Source organism: Chamaea fasciata, unplaced genomic scaffold, assembly GCF_029207755.1.
Source record: "Chamaea fasciata isolate MVZ Bird 193981 ecotype frontalis unplaced genomic scaffold, bChaFas1.0.hap1 SCAF_1, whole genome shotgun sequence".
Lineage (NCBI taxonomy): Eukaryota > Metazoa > Chordata > Aves > Passeriformes > Sylviidae > Chamaea > Chamaea fasciata.
The window spans coordinates 34665565-34679478 of record NW_027094086.1 but is presented as its reverse complement, the minus strand read 5'-3'; the positions used below and the strand labels follow the sequence as shown (position 1 = coordinate 34679478).

At 41.2% G+C, this 13914-nt stretch overlaps 1 protein-coding gene across 1 annotated transcript in view; it reads right to left on the bottom strand.

Annotated features, from left to right (window-relative positions):
- The window catches only part of CPA6 (carboxypeptidase A6), an 82214-nt gene extending 82043 nt beyond the window's left edge, over window positions 1-171 (bottom strand). Inside the window, exon 1 of the mRNA XM_066180373.1 lies at window positions 11-171. Within this exon, the coding sequence (XP_066036470.1) occupies window positions 11-96 (86 nt within the window). The 5' untranslated portion in view covers window positions 97-171. The remainder of the gene's footprint in view (window positions 1-10) is intronic.
- Between the last annotated feature and the right edge of the window lie 13743 nt (window positions 172-13914).

The following is a 13914-nucleotide window of genomic DNA, read 5'->3' as shown; positions in this document are numbered from 1 at the left end:
GCGGACTTACCCGGCGTAGCGGCCGCGGTGGCCGCGGAGCGGTAGCGCAGCCTGGAGGCAGAGCAGACAAAGGGGCAGGAGCCCGCGGAGCGGCATCGTGCGGGGCCGCGCCGTCACCGTCGGCACCGTCACCGCCGCCACGGCCACCCCCGCCACCGCCGCCGCCGCGCCCGCCTCAGGTGGCGGCTGGTGCCGCGCACACAAAGCCGCGGCCGGAGCCGGGAGAAGCGGGGCGCTCGGAAGTGTCGCCGGTCGCCAGCGGCGAGGGCAGAAAGCCGGCGGAGGACGCCCGTCGGCCGCCGCCCCGCCGCGCCTGGGCACGGGGATGGGGACGGGACGGGGACGGGACTGGGCGGGGAGGCGCCCGCCCGCCCGCCGGGGAGGGCCGGGGGTGCGCGGCCCCAACGCCGCCCTGCCCGGGGGAAGCCTGGGGGAAGCCCGGGGGGAATGCGGGGCCGGCAAGGGCCGGGCGGGGGCGAGCAGCCCCCCGCGGGCATCGCGGCTCCGTTGGGGCCGGCGGGACGAGGGGTGCGGTGGGGTGGCTTCGGCTGCAGGTGCGGCGAGGCAGACGGCCAAGGGCCGCTTAACGCACAGTCAGTGGCATCGGCGAATTATGGATGATGTTTTCCCGGCTGGGCAAGAGCTGAGGCTGATGAGAGGGCAAAAAAACATTTCCATGAAACAAAGAGTGGTACAGAGTCCATTAGGAACTATAAAGGCAGGAGAAAGTGGGACTTCAATTTACCGGTGTGGTTAAAATCTTGTGTCTGAGTAGTGAGAATGGAAGAGACGCTGATACAATAGAATGAATTAAAAGCCCAGCATGTTTTTAAAACGGGTTTTACTCTCTCTTCCACACTGGTGAGGATGAAAGATCCATGTAAACGTAAGTCATTGGAGCACTGAGAATAACATGGAAAATGGGGAGAATTTTGCTGCAAATAATTATACTTTATAGAAAGCACATGGAGTACCTATTAAAGAAAATGTAGGTAAAAATATAATGCCAATAATATGGAATAAATGGATAGCCCCTTTGATACCTTTATGTTGAATTTACTAAAAAGGAGCAAAAAGTGTTTTAGACCTAACTGATTCTCAGCCTCTGAGAGCAAAATGAACAAGTGGGCTGTAGACAAATAAAACCAGCTGACATTTGAACGTGTGAGAATTACTCTAAATCCCCGTTAATGTTTCAGAAACACAGGGAGCCTTTTGAAGAAGGACTGTATTAAACCACACACACTTTGTATTCTCTGGCTGAAAGGCAAACAAGCATTTTCTTTTGTCTTTTTCATAGTTGTACCAAATCTGACTGTAGCTGTGTAATAGAGTCTGGAGGCAGAAAAGACTTTGTCCGAGGCAGGATTATTCTCTTTGGTCTGGTTATTGGTGTTCTCTCACTTGAGCTTCCCATCCCCCCTTAACGTGCCCTGCTTAAAATCTCCGTTTTATTTCTGGTGAGAATATGGAGAGGTTAATATGTGTGTGTGTGCTTACATGCTGTACATCTCTTGTTGAAAACACTTTCCATTAACTACAGGCAAGCACCCAAATCTGTTCTGTCACTCTTCAGTCTTGTAATAAATGCAAACTCAACTTTACAAACATCTGTTTAATAAAAGCTCTGCTCTCTGTTCAGAAGTGACTTCAAAAGTAGAGTTGAGCACCTGACTTTTGAAGGGCAAGAGTATGATATTAAAGCAAAACCCACTTGCTTTATTACACATTCACGACTCTTACTGTGTATGCTTGCTACACCTGAAATGCATTGGTAATACACTAATTTATTTAATGTCTAAAAATGTAGTTTGGCTATTATAAAGTATTTGCTTTCCAGATGAAAACCTGACTCTACTGGAATAAGTAAGAATTGTACTTTTGGCATTTTATTGTGGAAGAGTTTGGCTATGATTCTAAAAATGTTACCTTTAAGAGGAAAACCTGCCTCCATTTGAGTTAGGGAGAATAAAATTCAGGGCTTCTCTGACTCTAGGATTAAATCATAAATCCCGCCTTCCTGCAACATTCACTGAGAGTAAAATACAAAGCGGCAAGAGATAGAAAGGGAATGAAAGCACAAAAAACAAACAGTGAAGGAAAGTAACACAAGGAAAACAAAAGACTAAAAAAATAGAGGAGGAATAGCAGAACAAGGAGGAGGATGAGCATGAAGATGAGAAGAAAGAACCCAAACACAAACCCTAACCATAAACCTAATGCTAACCCTTAGGAAATCCCAAACATGAACACTAACCAAAACCCTGAACCTAAAGCTAACCCTAACCCTAAGTAAATTCCAAATGCAAACCCTAACCCTAATCCTAATGATAAACCTAACCCCAAAAAAACCACCCGTAAATTTAGGACAAACGATATTCATAAACCTAATCCAAATCCGAATCCCAAACTTAATCACAATCCTAACCCTAAACCGAACCCTAACTAAAAACCTGACCTAAACCTAACCCCAGCAATGAGCCCAATGATAAATATAACACTAACTAAACCCTAGCCCTAAACCTATCTCTCATCCTAAAACATACCCAAAGCCTAAATGTAACCCTAATTCTAAGCCTAAACCTAGGCCTAACCCTGACCGTAACCCTAACTCTAACCCAAACTCTAATCCTAAATGTAACCCTAACCCAAAAGATGACCCTAAACCTAACCCTAAACTTAAGGCTAAACCTAATCCAAACTCAAATCCTAAACCTGACCCTAAACCCTAAAACTGACCTTGTCCCTAACCCTAATCCAAACTGTAACCATAGACCCAAACCCTAAACCTAACCCTAACACAAAACCAAACCTTAACCCTAAATTTAACCTTAACCTAACCCCTATCCCTATCCCTGTCCCCGTCTCTAACTGTAATCCCAATCCTAATCTCAATACCAAACCCAATATTATTCTTAATCCTAATCCCAATCCCAATTTTATCCTAATCCAAATTTCAATCCAAATCCCAATCTTAATCCTAATCCTAATCATCATCCTAACCCCAATCCCAATTCAAATCCTGATCCAAATCTTAATCCTAATCCTAATCCCAATCCAATTCTAATCCCAATCTCAATCCCAACACCAATTTATGACCTATCACCAATCCCAATCCCAATCCCAATCTCAAACCCAATATTATTCTTAATCCTAATCCTAATCCTAATCCTAATCCTAATCCTAATCCTAATCCTAATCCTAATCCTAATCCTAATCTTAATCTTAATCCTAATCCCAATCCTAATCCTAATCCTAATCCTAATCCTAATCCTAATCCTAATCCTAATCCTAATCTTAATCCTAATCCCAATCCCAATCCCAATCATAACCCTAACCCTAATACTAATCCCAATCTCAATCCGAATCCCAAACCCAATTGTAATCCCAATCTCAAACCTAATCCCAAACCTAATCCCAATCCCAATCTCCAACTCAATCACAATCAAAATCCCACTCCTAATCCTAATCTCATTCCTAATCACGCTATCAATCCTAACCCTAACCCTACCCAAATCTTAACCCTAATCCTAAACCTAATCCTAACCCTAACCCAAACTCTAAACCCTAACACAAACCATAAACATAATGCAAATCCGAAACCTAAAACTAATCCTAACCCGAATCATAATCCTACACTGAACTCTGAAACACATATCCCAAAACCCTAACTCTAATCCAAACATAAATCCTAAACCCAAACCCTAACCCGAACTCTAAACCTTAACTATGACCCAAACCCAGATCCTAAACCAACCCCTAACCAAACCCTAACTCTAACCCAGATCCTAAACCAAACCCTAACCCTAACCCTAACCAAACCATAATGCTAACCCTAGCCCTAGCCCTAACCCAAACCCTAACCCTAAACCCTCACCCATACCCTAACCCTAAAACAAACCCTAATCCTACCTCTTGCTCTGGGGGTGGGGGGTGGTGCCAGGAGGCAGTGCCTGGGGTGGGGCTTGGGGTGGTTTTGGGTTAGGGTTAGTGTCAGGATTTAGGTTAGGGTTAGGGGTTAGTGTAAGGGTTAATGTAAGGGTTAGAGTTCCTCTTCCTCCTCCTCTTCCTCCTCCTCCCTTTGTTATATGTACTTCTTCTGGCAATTTGAAATACATTTTAAATGTAACTTTTAAGTACACTTTTAGAGCTGTGCTGATGCTTGTGTTCGAAATAGGTTGAAGATACTGCAAAGTCCTTCAAGGGAGTTCAGGATAGTGAGGTCGATACAGGTTCCTTGCTGTGTCTTCCATCCATCAGTTTAAGGAAGGGTCTACGGACAAGAGACAAGGAATTGGAGTCTGCAAGAATTTATAAACAGGGGAATTTACTCAAGGAGAGGGTACAAATTTTCAGCCAGTAGGGGGAAGACTGGGGAGGATCACAAGGTGGTGTTTGCACAGTTTGAACCAATGAGAAGGCACAAAAGGAGGGGAACAGTTTGATCAGACCAATGGGGCTCCCAGGAGCAGGGGATTTCCAGGAGATTTCCAAGGCAGGGGGCTGGCACAAGGTAGGATTGGCAATTTAGCCAGAAGAGGAACAGGGAACAATCTGGATCAAGGGGCAGGACGAGGACAAGATACACAAGTAGGTGGGAAAATACAATTTAGCTTGAACCAAGAATATAGGAGGGAATGGAACAGAGTGTTGAGGATAAAAACACACCTCAACATTCTGGTATGTCTACTTTCCCAGCAAGGTTGGCTATCAAACTTGCGCCCAGCTAAGAAAAGGATTTGAGACAAAGATAATCAAAGTTTCTTTTCCTTTTCTTCTTGGGACAGAAAAGAGAAATTGCCAACACCAAGGGCAGCTTGGTAATGATAACAGGTTTGGATGGAGCAGAAGAGAGCAACCTGAGATATGGTTTCCCTGCTAATGATTCGAGTTGTGGGATTTATTACAGCACCCTACACTTTACAAGGAACACAGGCTGCCGAAACAGAGGCAATTCTACACAGTGTGGAAACAAGAAAGGCTTCATTTAAAGTGAGTGGGCAGGCAGCCTGCATTTGGTTACCTAGACTTTAGAACACACCACTTATTGGGAAGAACAGAAAAAGGGCATTAGCTTCTTATAAGCATGTTCTATACCTTTGAATTTTCTCAGCTCTCACCTTCATGAGAAGGTTGCATTGGCGTGAATAAACAATCCTTAACGGCGCATTTCTTAGAGACATAACAGTTCAGAAACAGAAGTTTAAAAAAGGTTTACATTTTCTAGTTTATATCATACCCATTAATGATAAACTAGACTAAGTGTGTTCATGCTGGCATTTTCTCTGTTATAACACATTAAAAAAGATTGAAGTTGATTGAGTGTAATGTCCTTTTCAAGATTTTTTTTAACTCCCACAAAAACCTTGTCTGATGAAGCACAGTGAAAGTAGCCCTGCAGATTATGTTCTAGATTAAGTTTGTGGTCTAAAAGAATGAATGTGATATAATCCATGCATGAGTGCCATGGCTAGTTAGCTTTAACAAACCACTCTGTATCATCAGGAGTGTTACAGTAGTAACAGAGACCTGATAACTTGAGAATTTCCCACTCCTAGGGGTTGGTAATTCTGGTTGTGCTTGGCTTTGCACTATAAGAGATAGGCTGCTGTTGGTACCTGGGACAGTTTTGTTACAATGAACTGGTGTTTGACATTGCCTTGGATGGTTTTCAGATGTAATTTTCTTACTAAGATGAACAACAAGTATCTTTAGAAGGGATGGACTTTGCAATTAAGAATCTTGACATTCTGTCTGCAGCTTACTTGGGGTTGCTGCATTGTCATAACTGAATAATTTTATTTGAATTTTTGTCAGTGGCACTGATTATAAAATGGTTAAATCAAGTGAAAGAATGGCACAATTGCACTTAAAGAATTTCTGTCTTCTGCTATTATTCTGTTCGTCTGCAAGAGGACAGGAATACAGGTTAAATATCCTTTTCTGTTTTGTAGAATCAAGAGATATTTAAATATGGATTTGCTTTAGAAGCAGCTAAAGGAAAATAGGTGTGTAACAGACAATTCATCAGCAGATCAGCCCTCCACAGAAGCGTTTAGGAACCATACTGATAAATAACGTCAGAGCACAGTACTACAAACCTGATGAGTCCATTCCTTAGTATAGTTTTAATCTTGGAAAGACTGCTATACTTTTCTTCATAGGTTTCTTTATATGCATGGAATTCTTAGAGCTAACCATAGGAGAAAAAACAAATCTTTAAAGGCTCTGCAGCAGGCCCCATTGTGAGGAAAAGCTTGCTGTCTTGAGATTCTGCCTTAAGACATGTGTGGCAACATGGTTTCAAACTTTTTCGCTAAGTGTTCTGAAAAAAAGCATTGCTCCTGACAAATAAGAGGTGTATATAACTGGATAAACAAATTGCAGTGTCTAGACTTTGTCTCAGATGTCTCTACCCCTGCTCAAACACATAAAGAAACAATATAAAAACATTCCCTATATTGAACTTACAGGTTTTTATTTGGGTGAAAATACTGCCTTTTATTAGGCAAGAGATTCCTTTATCTTTTCTGTTCTACTGAAAATTTCATGCTGGGGAAATATGAGGATGGCAATTTAAAAATTTCTTGCACCTCCTACACAAATCATGTGTATTTACTTTCTGTACAAATGATTTCTGTGTAGTAACACATTGCACTTGTATTGCACATTTCTCCATCCTTCTCTGAATTTCTGTACTTCACAGTAGTTAAAGATCTCAGCCTTCCTCTAACTTCATGTAACCAGTATTTTGAAGTTGTTTTGCAGGTGGGCATACTAAGATATGCAGAGGCTGGATAATTTGTCCCAAGAGTAAGAGCAAGTCTTTAGCAACTGTAAGTCTGGCATTTGGATTTCACGACTATAACCACTCAAACATATGGAATTTGTGAATTTGTATTTGATTGTGCTTCTAATTTAAAAGGCAAACATTTTAGTTCCCGAATTCTCAAACTTGTCTTGGTGTACTTGGGCTTAGATACAGTCTCACCTCTTTTGCTCCAAAAGTAGGTGACATATTCCCGATGAAAGATTTTGTCATAAAATCATAGAATCATTGAGGTTGGAAAAGATGATTAACTGAGCACTGCCAACTTCTTTGTATGTTCCATATCTAGTTTTAAAATACACATTATTCATTATTTGCAACAATTGGAGACCCAGTAATTAGTTTTTTCACAAAAACCAGTTTCTTCTCACGGTTGAGAAGAAAAAAAAAAGATAACAATGTTTATTTTGAAACACTGCTAGAAATCTTCTGAATCAGCACTTCTGTATAGCAGCTACTGCCCACAAAAGATGGCAGGTGCCCAATGTTTATTTATAACAATTGGCATTTGCCATATATACACGTGTGAAAATATTGAGAAGAAAAGGGTACTTCTGAAAGAGTACATTCAGTACAATGGTGTTCTGTGTGACTCCCCAGACAACTCCTGGCTGCAGACATTCTGCAGTGAACTATTATTATATCTTCTGGGAGGAAAGAGAACATTACGTAGAATATCGTACTGGAGGTAGGTGAAGCAGAAACTACGGAGTTGTTAATTTATCTGTCAGCTGCACTGGCATGAAAAGTGTCTTTCCTCCTCCTCTCTTTCTCACCCTTAACATTGCCTCATAATTATCAGGTCATTTTACCATCTGTGCCTGGAATGATATTTTGATTGTCCTCCTTCAAATTTGGATGCCTCAATAGCTCGAAACTACGTAATTAGGTAGCATGTACTTCAGAGCTTTATGCAACTTGAATGCTGAAAAATACTGAGAAGACTGGAAAATATGAATGGTGAAAAACTGGTATTACAGAATTCTGTCAGTCCTGAAACATTAAAAAGCCAAGGAATAAATTCTAATCTGGTGAAATATGCCAGAGGAGGATAACAAGGGGAACCCCAAAGGCATATTTAATGCAAACATCCTTGGGTCTTACAAGCAGGCAACACTACAGTGAGATCACACCACCTGTTAACAACTCCTAGAAAAAGTGGGTGCGTGTGAGCTGGGCTATGAGAGGGAATTGTTGCAGTTGGGAAACAGAGAACTGCCAGAGCCCCAAGGTCACTGCTGGCCCTGCCTGCACCTGCCCAGGGCTCCCCAGCCCTGCCCACAGCCCAGGGTCCCATGTCAGCCCCTGCCCCCGTGGTGCTGCAGCAGAGCTGGTCTACAGCTCCCCACAGCCCGGTCTGGCCCTGGGCCCTACAAACCAGACCCACATCCTGGGGCTACCCAGGGACACCCTAATGCTCCCAGCCCACAGGGTGCTGCCTTTTTCTGCTCCCTGACATTACAGGTCTGTTTATCCTCTCCAGCTTGGTTGTCCACTTCTCTTGGCTGGCACAGCCTGACAGCTCAAACCAGAGGCAACTGGCTACAAAGACAGAAGAGGCAGGATGGCAGGAGCTTGCAGGTGCCAGAAGGTGCATTGTAGCAAATATGGAAATACAATGCCAAAAAGTTAATCTGAACTCAACCCCCCATATTTGTGGTTAACACCCCACTTGAGTTTTACAGCCACTGAGTTATTTTGACCAATATTATACTGACTTAGCAAGTTTCCTGATTCAGGAAAGAATTTCATCATAAGAATTTATTAATTTCGTAATTTCATCATTTGATGGAAGTTGTGGGATCCATATATTTTCACTGAAAGATCATCTCTTGTAATGTTCTGTTGGGGGGGTCCTTCCTTTAAATGTGATCCTTTAAACATATTCATTTAGTTTAAACATTTTAAAGAACAACCTGTAAAACTCTTTATGAAGAGAAAATATGGAAAAAAGTTTGTTTAAAGAAAGAAAAATTGCTGAAGATGCTCATTAATATTTTCATCCTGGCCACACCTGTGTTTTCACCTGCCATCAATGTTCATAATGCCATTTCACAGAGCACGGCAGTGCAGGAAGGACACATGATACAGTTAAAGAACATTTTAGATTACAGTTTCGCTTTTTCTCTTTGTCATTGGTAGGCTGAGTTATCTGAATGTGATGTCTAAGCTAGTCTTTATATAGTGATCTGAATGCAGTATCTCTTTTTCTTTTAAGAACAAGTACTTAGTGTTTTACAACTCAGGTAGCAAGTAGTCTTCACTCATTGCTCACTTAAATGCGGTGATTTCAGGCATGACAGCAGTGGCTGAGACAAAAATGTGCAATTTTCTTTCACTTTATTTTTCCTTGGACTGATTAAAATTCCCTTCATAAGCAAATGACGCACCCCACTCACCCCGTGCTGGTGTAAAAATGTCCTTATCTCTTGATAGACTGTTCCACTGTTGGAGAAACAAAAAAACTCCATCCTGGAAGCAATATATTAGAAAAAAAGGGGTTTCAGCTGCTCTGTTACTGTCCAAAGAGGTTAGCACATGAAAACAGAGCAGGAGCAGACAAGCAGAGTAGAAAATACCTTTACCTCTTAGGAGCCTGTTTAACTGTTTTTCTTCTTGAGTAATCAGTCATTGGATGTCAACTTGTTAACCAAGTGATGACTTTCTCTGTTGTTTCTTAACACTATTAAAAGTTTTTCACACATTATCCTCCAATCTCTGGGTGACTGTACAAGGGGGATAATAATTTGTAGTAACATTTAGCTCAGGTATATGTACAACTGAAGTATAGTAGGTAAGTTCTCCAGGTTAAAAACTCAATTCAGATTCATTATCAGCTCAATTATTCTATTATAAGTTCAGTTAGCTTGCTAAACTCTAAATGTTTGTTTGTTTGTTTTTTTCAGCCCAGATAGTGTCCTGCTTTCCTGCCCACAACTTGTGGCTGAGATACCAGACAAGCAATGAATAGTTTTGAATCTGGGCTCCACAGAGCAAAATCTGTCCTTATTCTAAGACACCAAAAAAGAGCTTTGGCACATTTTCCCTGGAAATGAACTACAATTTTCTGCCCTCTATTAATGCAAAACTTAGTAATGAAGATCTCTATGAACTGTCAAGTTGTAGGGGTTTGAAAGCAAAACAAATGAGAAGCTCCAAGTCAGAGATACAATTTAATAGGAAGAAAGGGAAAAAAAAGTAAAACAAAATAGATACAATAATACAAAAGACCACTGACAGAGTCAGAATACTACCTGAGCAGAGTGATGGAAGCAGTCCAGATGAGGTAGTCTTCTTGAAGCAGTGATCCTGTGGAAAGGTCTGGTAGCTCTGGTCCTCTGCGCATCCAGCCGGTAAGGGCTGCTCTGTTTTTCAGCCTCAACTTATATCCAGGCTGGAATGCTTGGTTCCTCCCTCTGGACGGAGCATCTCACAATGGGATAGTGAGTCATGTGATAAGGCCTGATGGGCCCATTAACAGGAGGTAGTCCAGGAGAGGGTTATCTGTGAGTCATGTGGCAGGGTGCTGATGGGCCCATTAACAGAAGATAAGCCAGAGTGGAGGAGGCAGGGAGCACTGCCTCACCTGGTTTCAACAGTTCATGAAGATGGTGATAGAATATACTTCAACCCAGGACACAAGTATAGTTTTTCTAAGTAATATCTTCATTAATATGGAAGTATTTTGAAGTAGTACCATTTTGCATTCTGCCATGCAGCTACCACTGGATATAAACAAGTGACTGCATCTGAGAATATTGCTGTTTGGAAGAAAATATAAAATTAATCTGCATATACTTTGGTCAAATTTTGTCAAATTGGTTGATATATCTGATAGAATTAGACTACCTATGCACCATGGAAACTGTTTCCATAGCAAAAAAATCTCTTAGCTCAGAGACTGTTCTCCTGGATTAAATCCAAGGATTTAAACTGATAATCTAGAGCTTTCTCTAGCAGCTAGAAAGGTCAATACTTACAAGGAAATTGCCACACAACTCTCTGAAGGTTGGACCGTCCCACCGCTGGAATATATTCTTAGCCTCAAAAACAAGAGAAGTGCCATGATGTTTCCTTTCATTTCACACATCTTTGACATTCCTAATGCCAACAGGTGGTTTAAAGGCAGCGGTGCATTCTGCCAGTATCTTCAGCTACCTGCCAGAAATACAGATAATTGATGTCATAATAGAGTCTTCCTCCGTAATGCCTCAGAAACCCCCCAGTTACTCTACTGTAGAGAAACTACTACCCACCTAGTGAGGGTAGAGAGAGTAAAAAGCATAAATCAATAAGGTCTTTCACAATAGACACACCATTCCCTGTTTGGAAGCTGATTAAAAAAGAATCATGGGGTCTTGAATATCCGTGGATCAGTATGTTATTAAAGCACAGGAAGAACACTGATTAGGATTTTTTAAGGGTCAAATGAAAAAGATATGTTATTTCCTAAATACCTCTCTAATAAAAGAAAATAATAACTGTATTGAATTGAATGACCTTTGAGAATAATTTATTTTATGGCCTGAAGATATCATTCAATAATTTCTATTTCCCAGGAAATAGGACAGTACTGCCTAAAACTTCATCCTGGTTCAGGAGTGAAATAGGTGCAGTGATTAAGAAGGAAAAAGCAATATGTAACAAGAAAAAAGAAAAATACATACCAGTGGATACACCTATTCTACACTTCATAAATTCTGAGTTGTAAGAGGATTTAAAACCATCAGGAAGAAAGTCATGGCTGGCAAGCCTAAGAACAAAAGGGTTTAAATACATTGAGTACAGTGTTAAATCCTAGCTGTGGCAAAGAGGCACTGGTTGATGGTTAAATTATTAATAATAATGCAGAATTAATGTAAGTGTTCAATAGCAAAATCTGTTCTGTATTTGTAAGAAGCAAGAATCAACATTATAACCTAATACCTCAAGAGAACTGGGAATCATTTGAGCAGTGATCAAGGAGGACCATGTACAATATCTAATAAAGGATAAAAAAAATATTAATCATCATTGCCAGAGAAGCTGCATCCTGACCTTTCATGATTTTAGATAAATAATGGATCTTTGCAAAGCTTATGGAAAAGTCAAATACTGATCCTTATTATGTATTACAAAGGCAGAGTAGCTGTTCCAGGTAAAGTTGTTGGTCTGACAAGTCCTAGGGAAGACAGAGGGTTTACACAGGGCACAATTAGAAAAAAAAAAAAATCTGAGGATTGGAGTGGAGGTAAAAAGAAAGCTAGTCAGTATGCATGGTGGAAAAAGGTACATCAAAAGATTTAAATCAAGTATATTTGCCACTTGTTCACAAGCATAAGCTACTGATCTGGGAGCTGGGTTGATATTTCCTTGTAGGTGCACTATATTCCAACTTCTTGGAAGTACAATACACAATTTCATATTGCTCAATATTCTGAACAGCACAAACCAAGAATAACTCTGTGCAATATCACTGAAGTGCAAATTCACAGATTAAGAGACTACATAACAGGTGTACAAAGGAAATTGGGGTTATTAGGAAATTGAAATTAATGGGAACCATCTGAGCAAGGCCCCCTAGCTATATGTTGTGGGAAGATATGGGAAGACAGAAACAGGGCTAAAGGCAATCTTGCCTCTGATATATTGCAGCTGTGTTAATTAGTCGAGAGTGGGAACAGCCTTGTGCTCCCAGATAAGGGTGTGATAAAAGAGTGAGTTAGCTGGTTGTCAGTTGGCTGGAGTCTGCTGGCTGTGCTGTGAGGAGGAAGGGACTGGAGGTCCTGTGAGGGACGGACAGGGTTAGGCGGCTGGGACAGGACGCAGCGAGCTGGAACTGCAGAGAGAAGAGAGAAAGAGCCAGAGCTAGTGGAGTTGCCCATATGATTGCTACATAGAAAAGGTATGGGAGACTTTTAGATAACATGGTGCTGATCCTTGAAGCCCTCTGAAATTTTTATTGAAGCACTCCAAGTGCAGTGGCCATCTCAACTCTGACAGCATGTAATAAAACTGATCTACTAAATCGAACCAGTGCAGAAAAAGTACTGGGACAATGAATTCAAGAGAATCCTTTGGGTGGATTAAGTTCAATATGACACCTGTAAATGGATAATTTGTAACATGTAAGACAAGTGTCCTCAACCTGCTAAGATCCATAATAAATGTGGAAGGAGCCATCAGCTGAAATTGTTTAGGAGGAGATTGGGATTAGTCCTGTTCCCGTTACCAGAGGCTACTTGAACTGCCAATCATAGAATAGGTGTTGAAATGGACCTTTACTCCCAATCACTCTGGTCGTGTGCAGGGACACTTCCCACTAGACAAAGTTGCTCAAAGCCTTATCCAACCTGACTTTGAAGACCACCAGGGTTTGGGTATCCATCACCTTCCTGGGCAATCTGTTCTCGTGTAATCACCTTCACAGCCAAAAATTTCTTCCTAATATCTAACCTAAATTTCCTGTCTTTCAATATGCACTCATTGCTCCTTGTCCTCTCACTACAATGGCTGATGAAGAGTCCCTCTCTGGCTTCCCTGTAGGCTCCCTTCAGATACTGAAAGCTTGTGATGATCACCCATTGAAAATAAAATATCAATATGAAAGAAAACTTACTAGATGATAAAAGATGCCAGAATATATTTTTAGTGGATATTTACAATGCTGTTGAAAGGCAGTGGCTAGAAACTGAAGCCAAGTCTGAGGGATTTTGCTGCTAGTGATGATTCTGCACGAATTACATCGCCTTCCTCAGCTTAAGTTACCCTGTCTAGAAAAGAGGTGTAATGATACTCACCATTTTCAAAGGACACTTAACGAATAGTGGAAAGTGCCAGCTTGTCTTACTGGCTCTGTACTATCTTAACTACAGCCCTGTGTGATGGATGCAGCTGATAACTGCTCTAAAATATAATTCTGATAAAGAAACAGACTAACAGAACACTTGATGGTTGTAAAAGCGAGACCCAACCAGCTTCTAAGCACACCTGGAAGAATTTCACTGGGGTTAAAAATTTGTAGAATCAGTTTCACCATTTTTTTAACCCTTTGTGAACTCCATTTAAATACTGAGCTTACAAGTGTGTCTTTGAACAGTCATTCT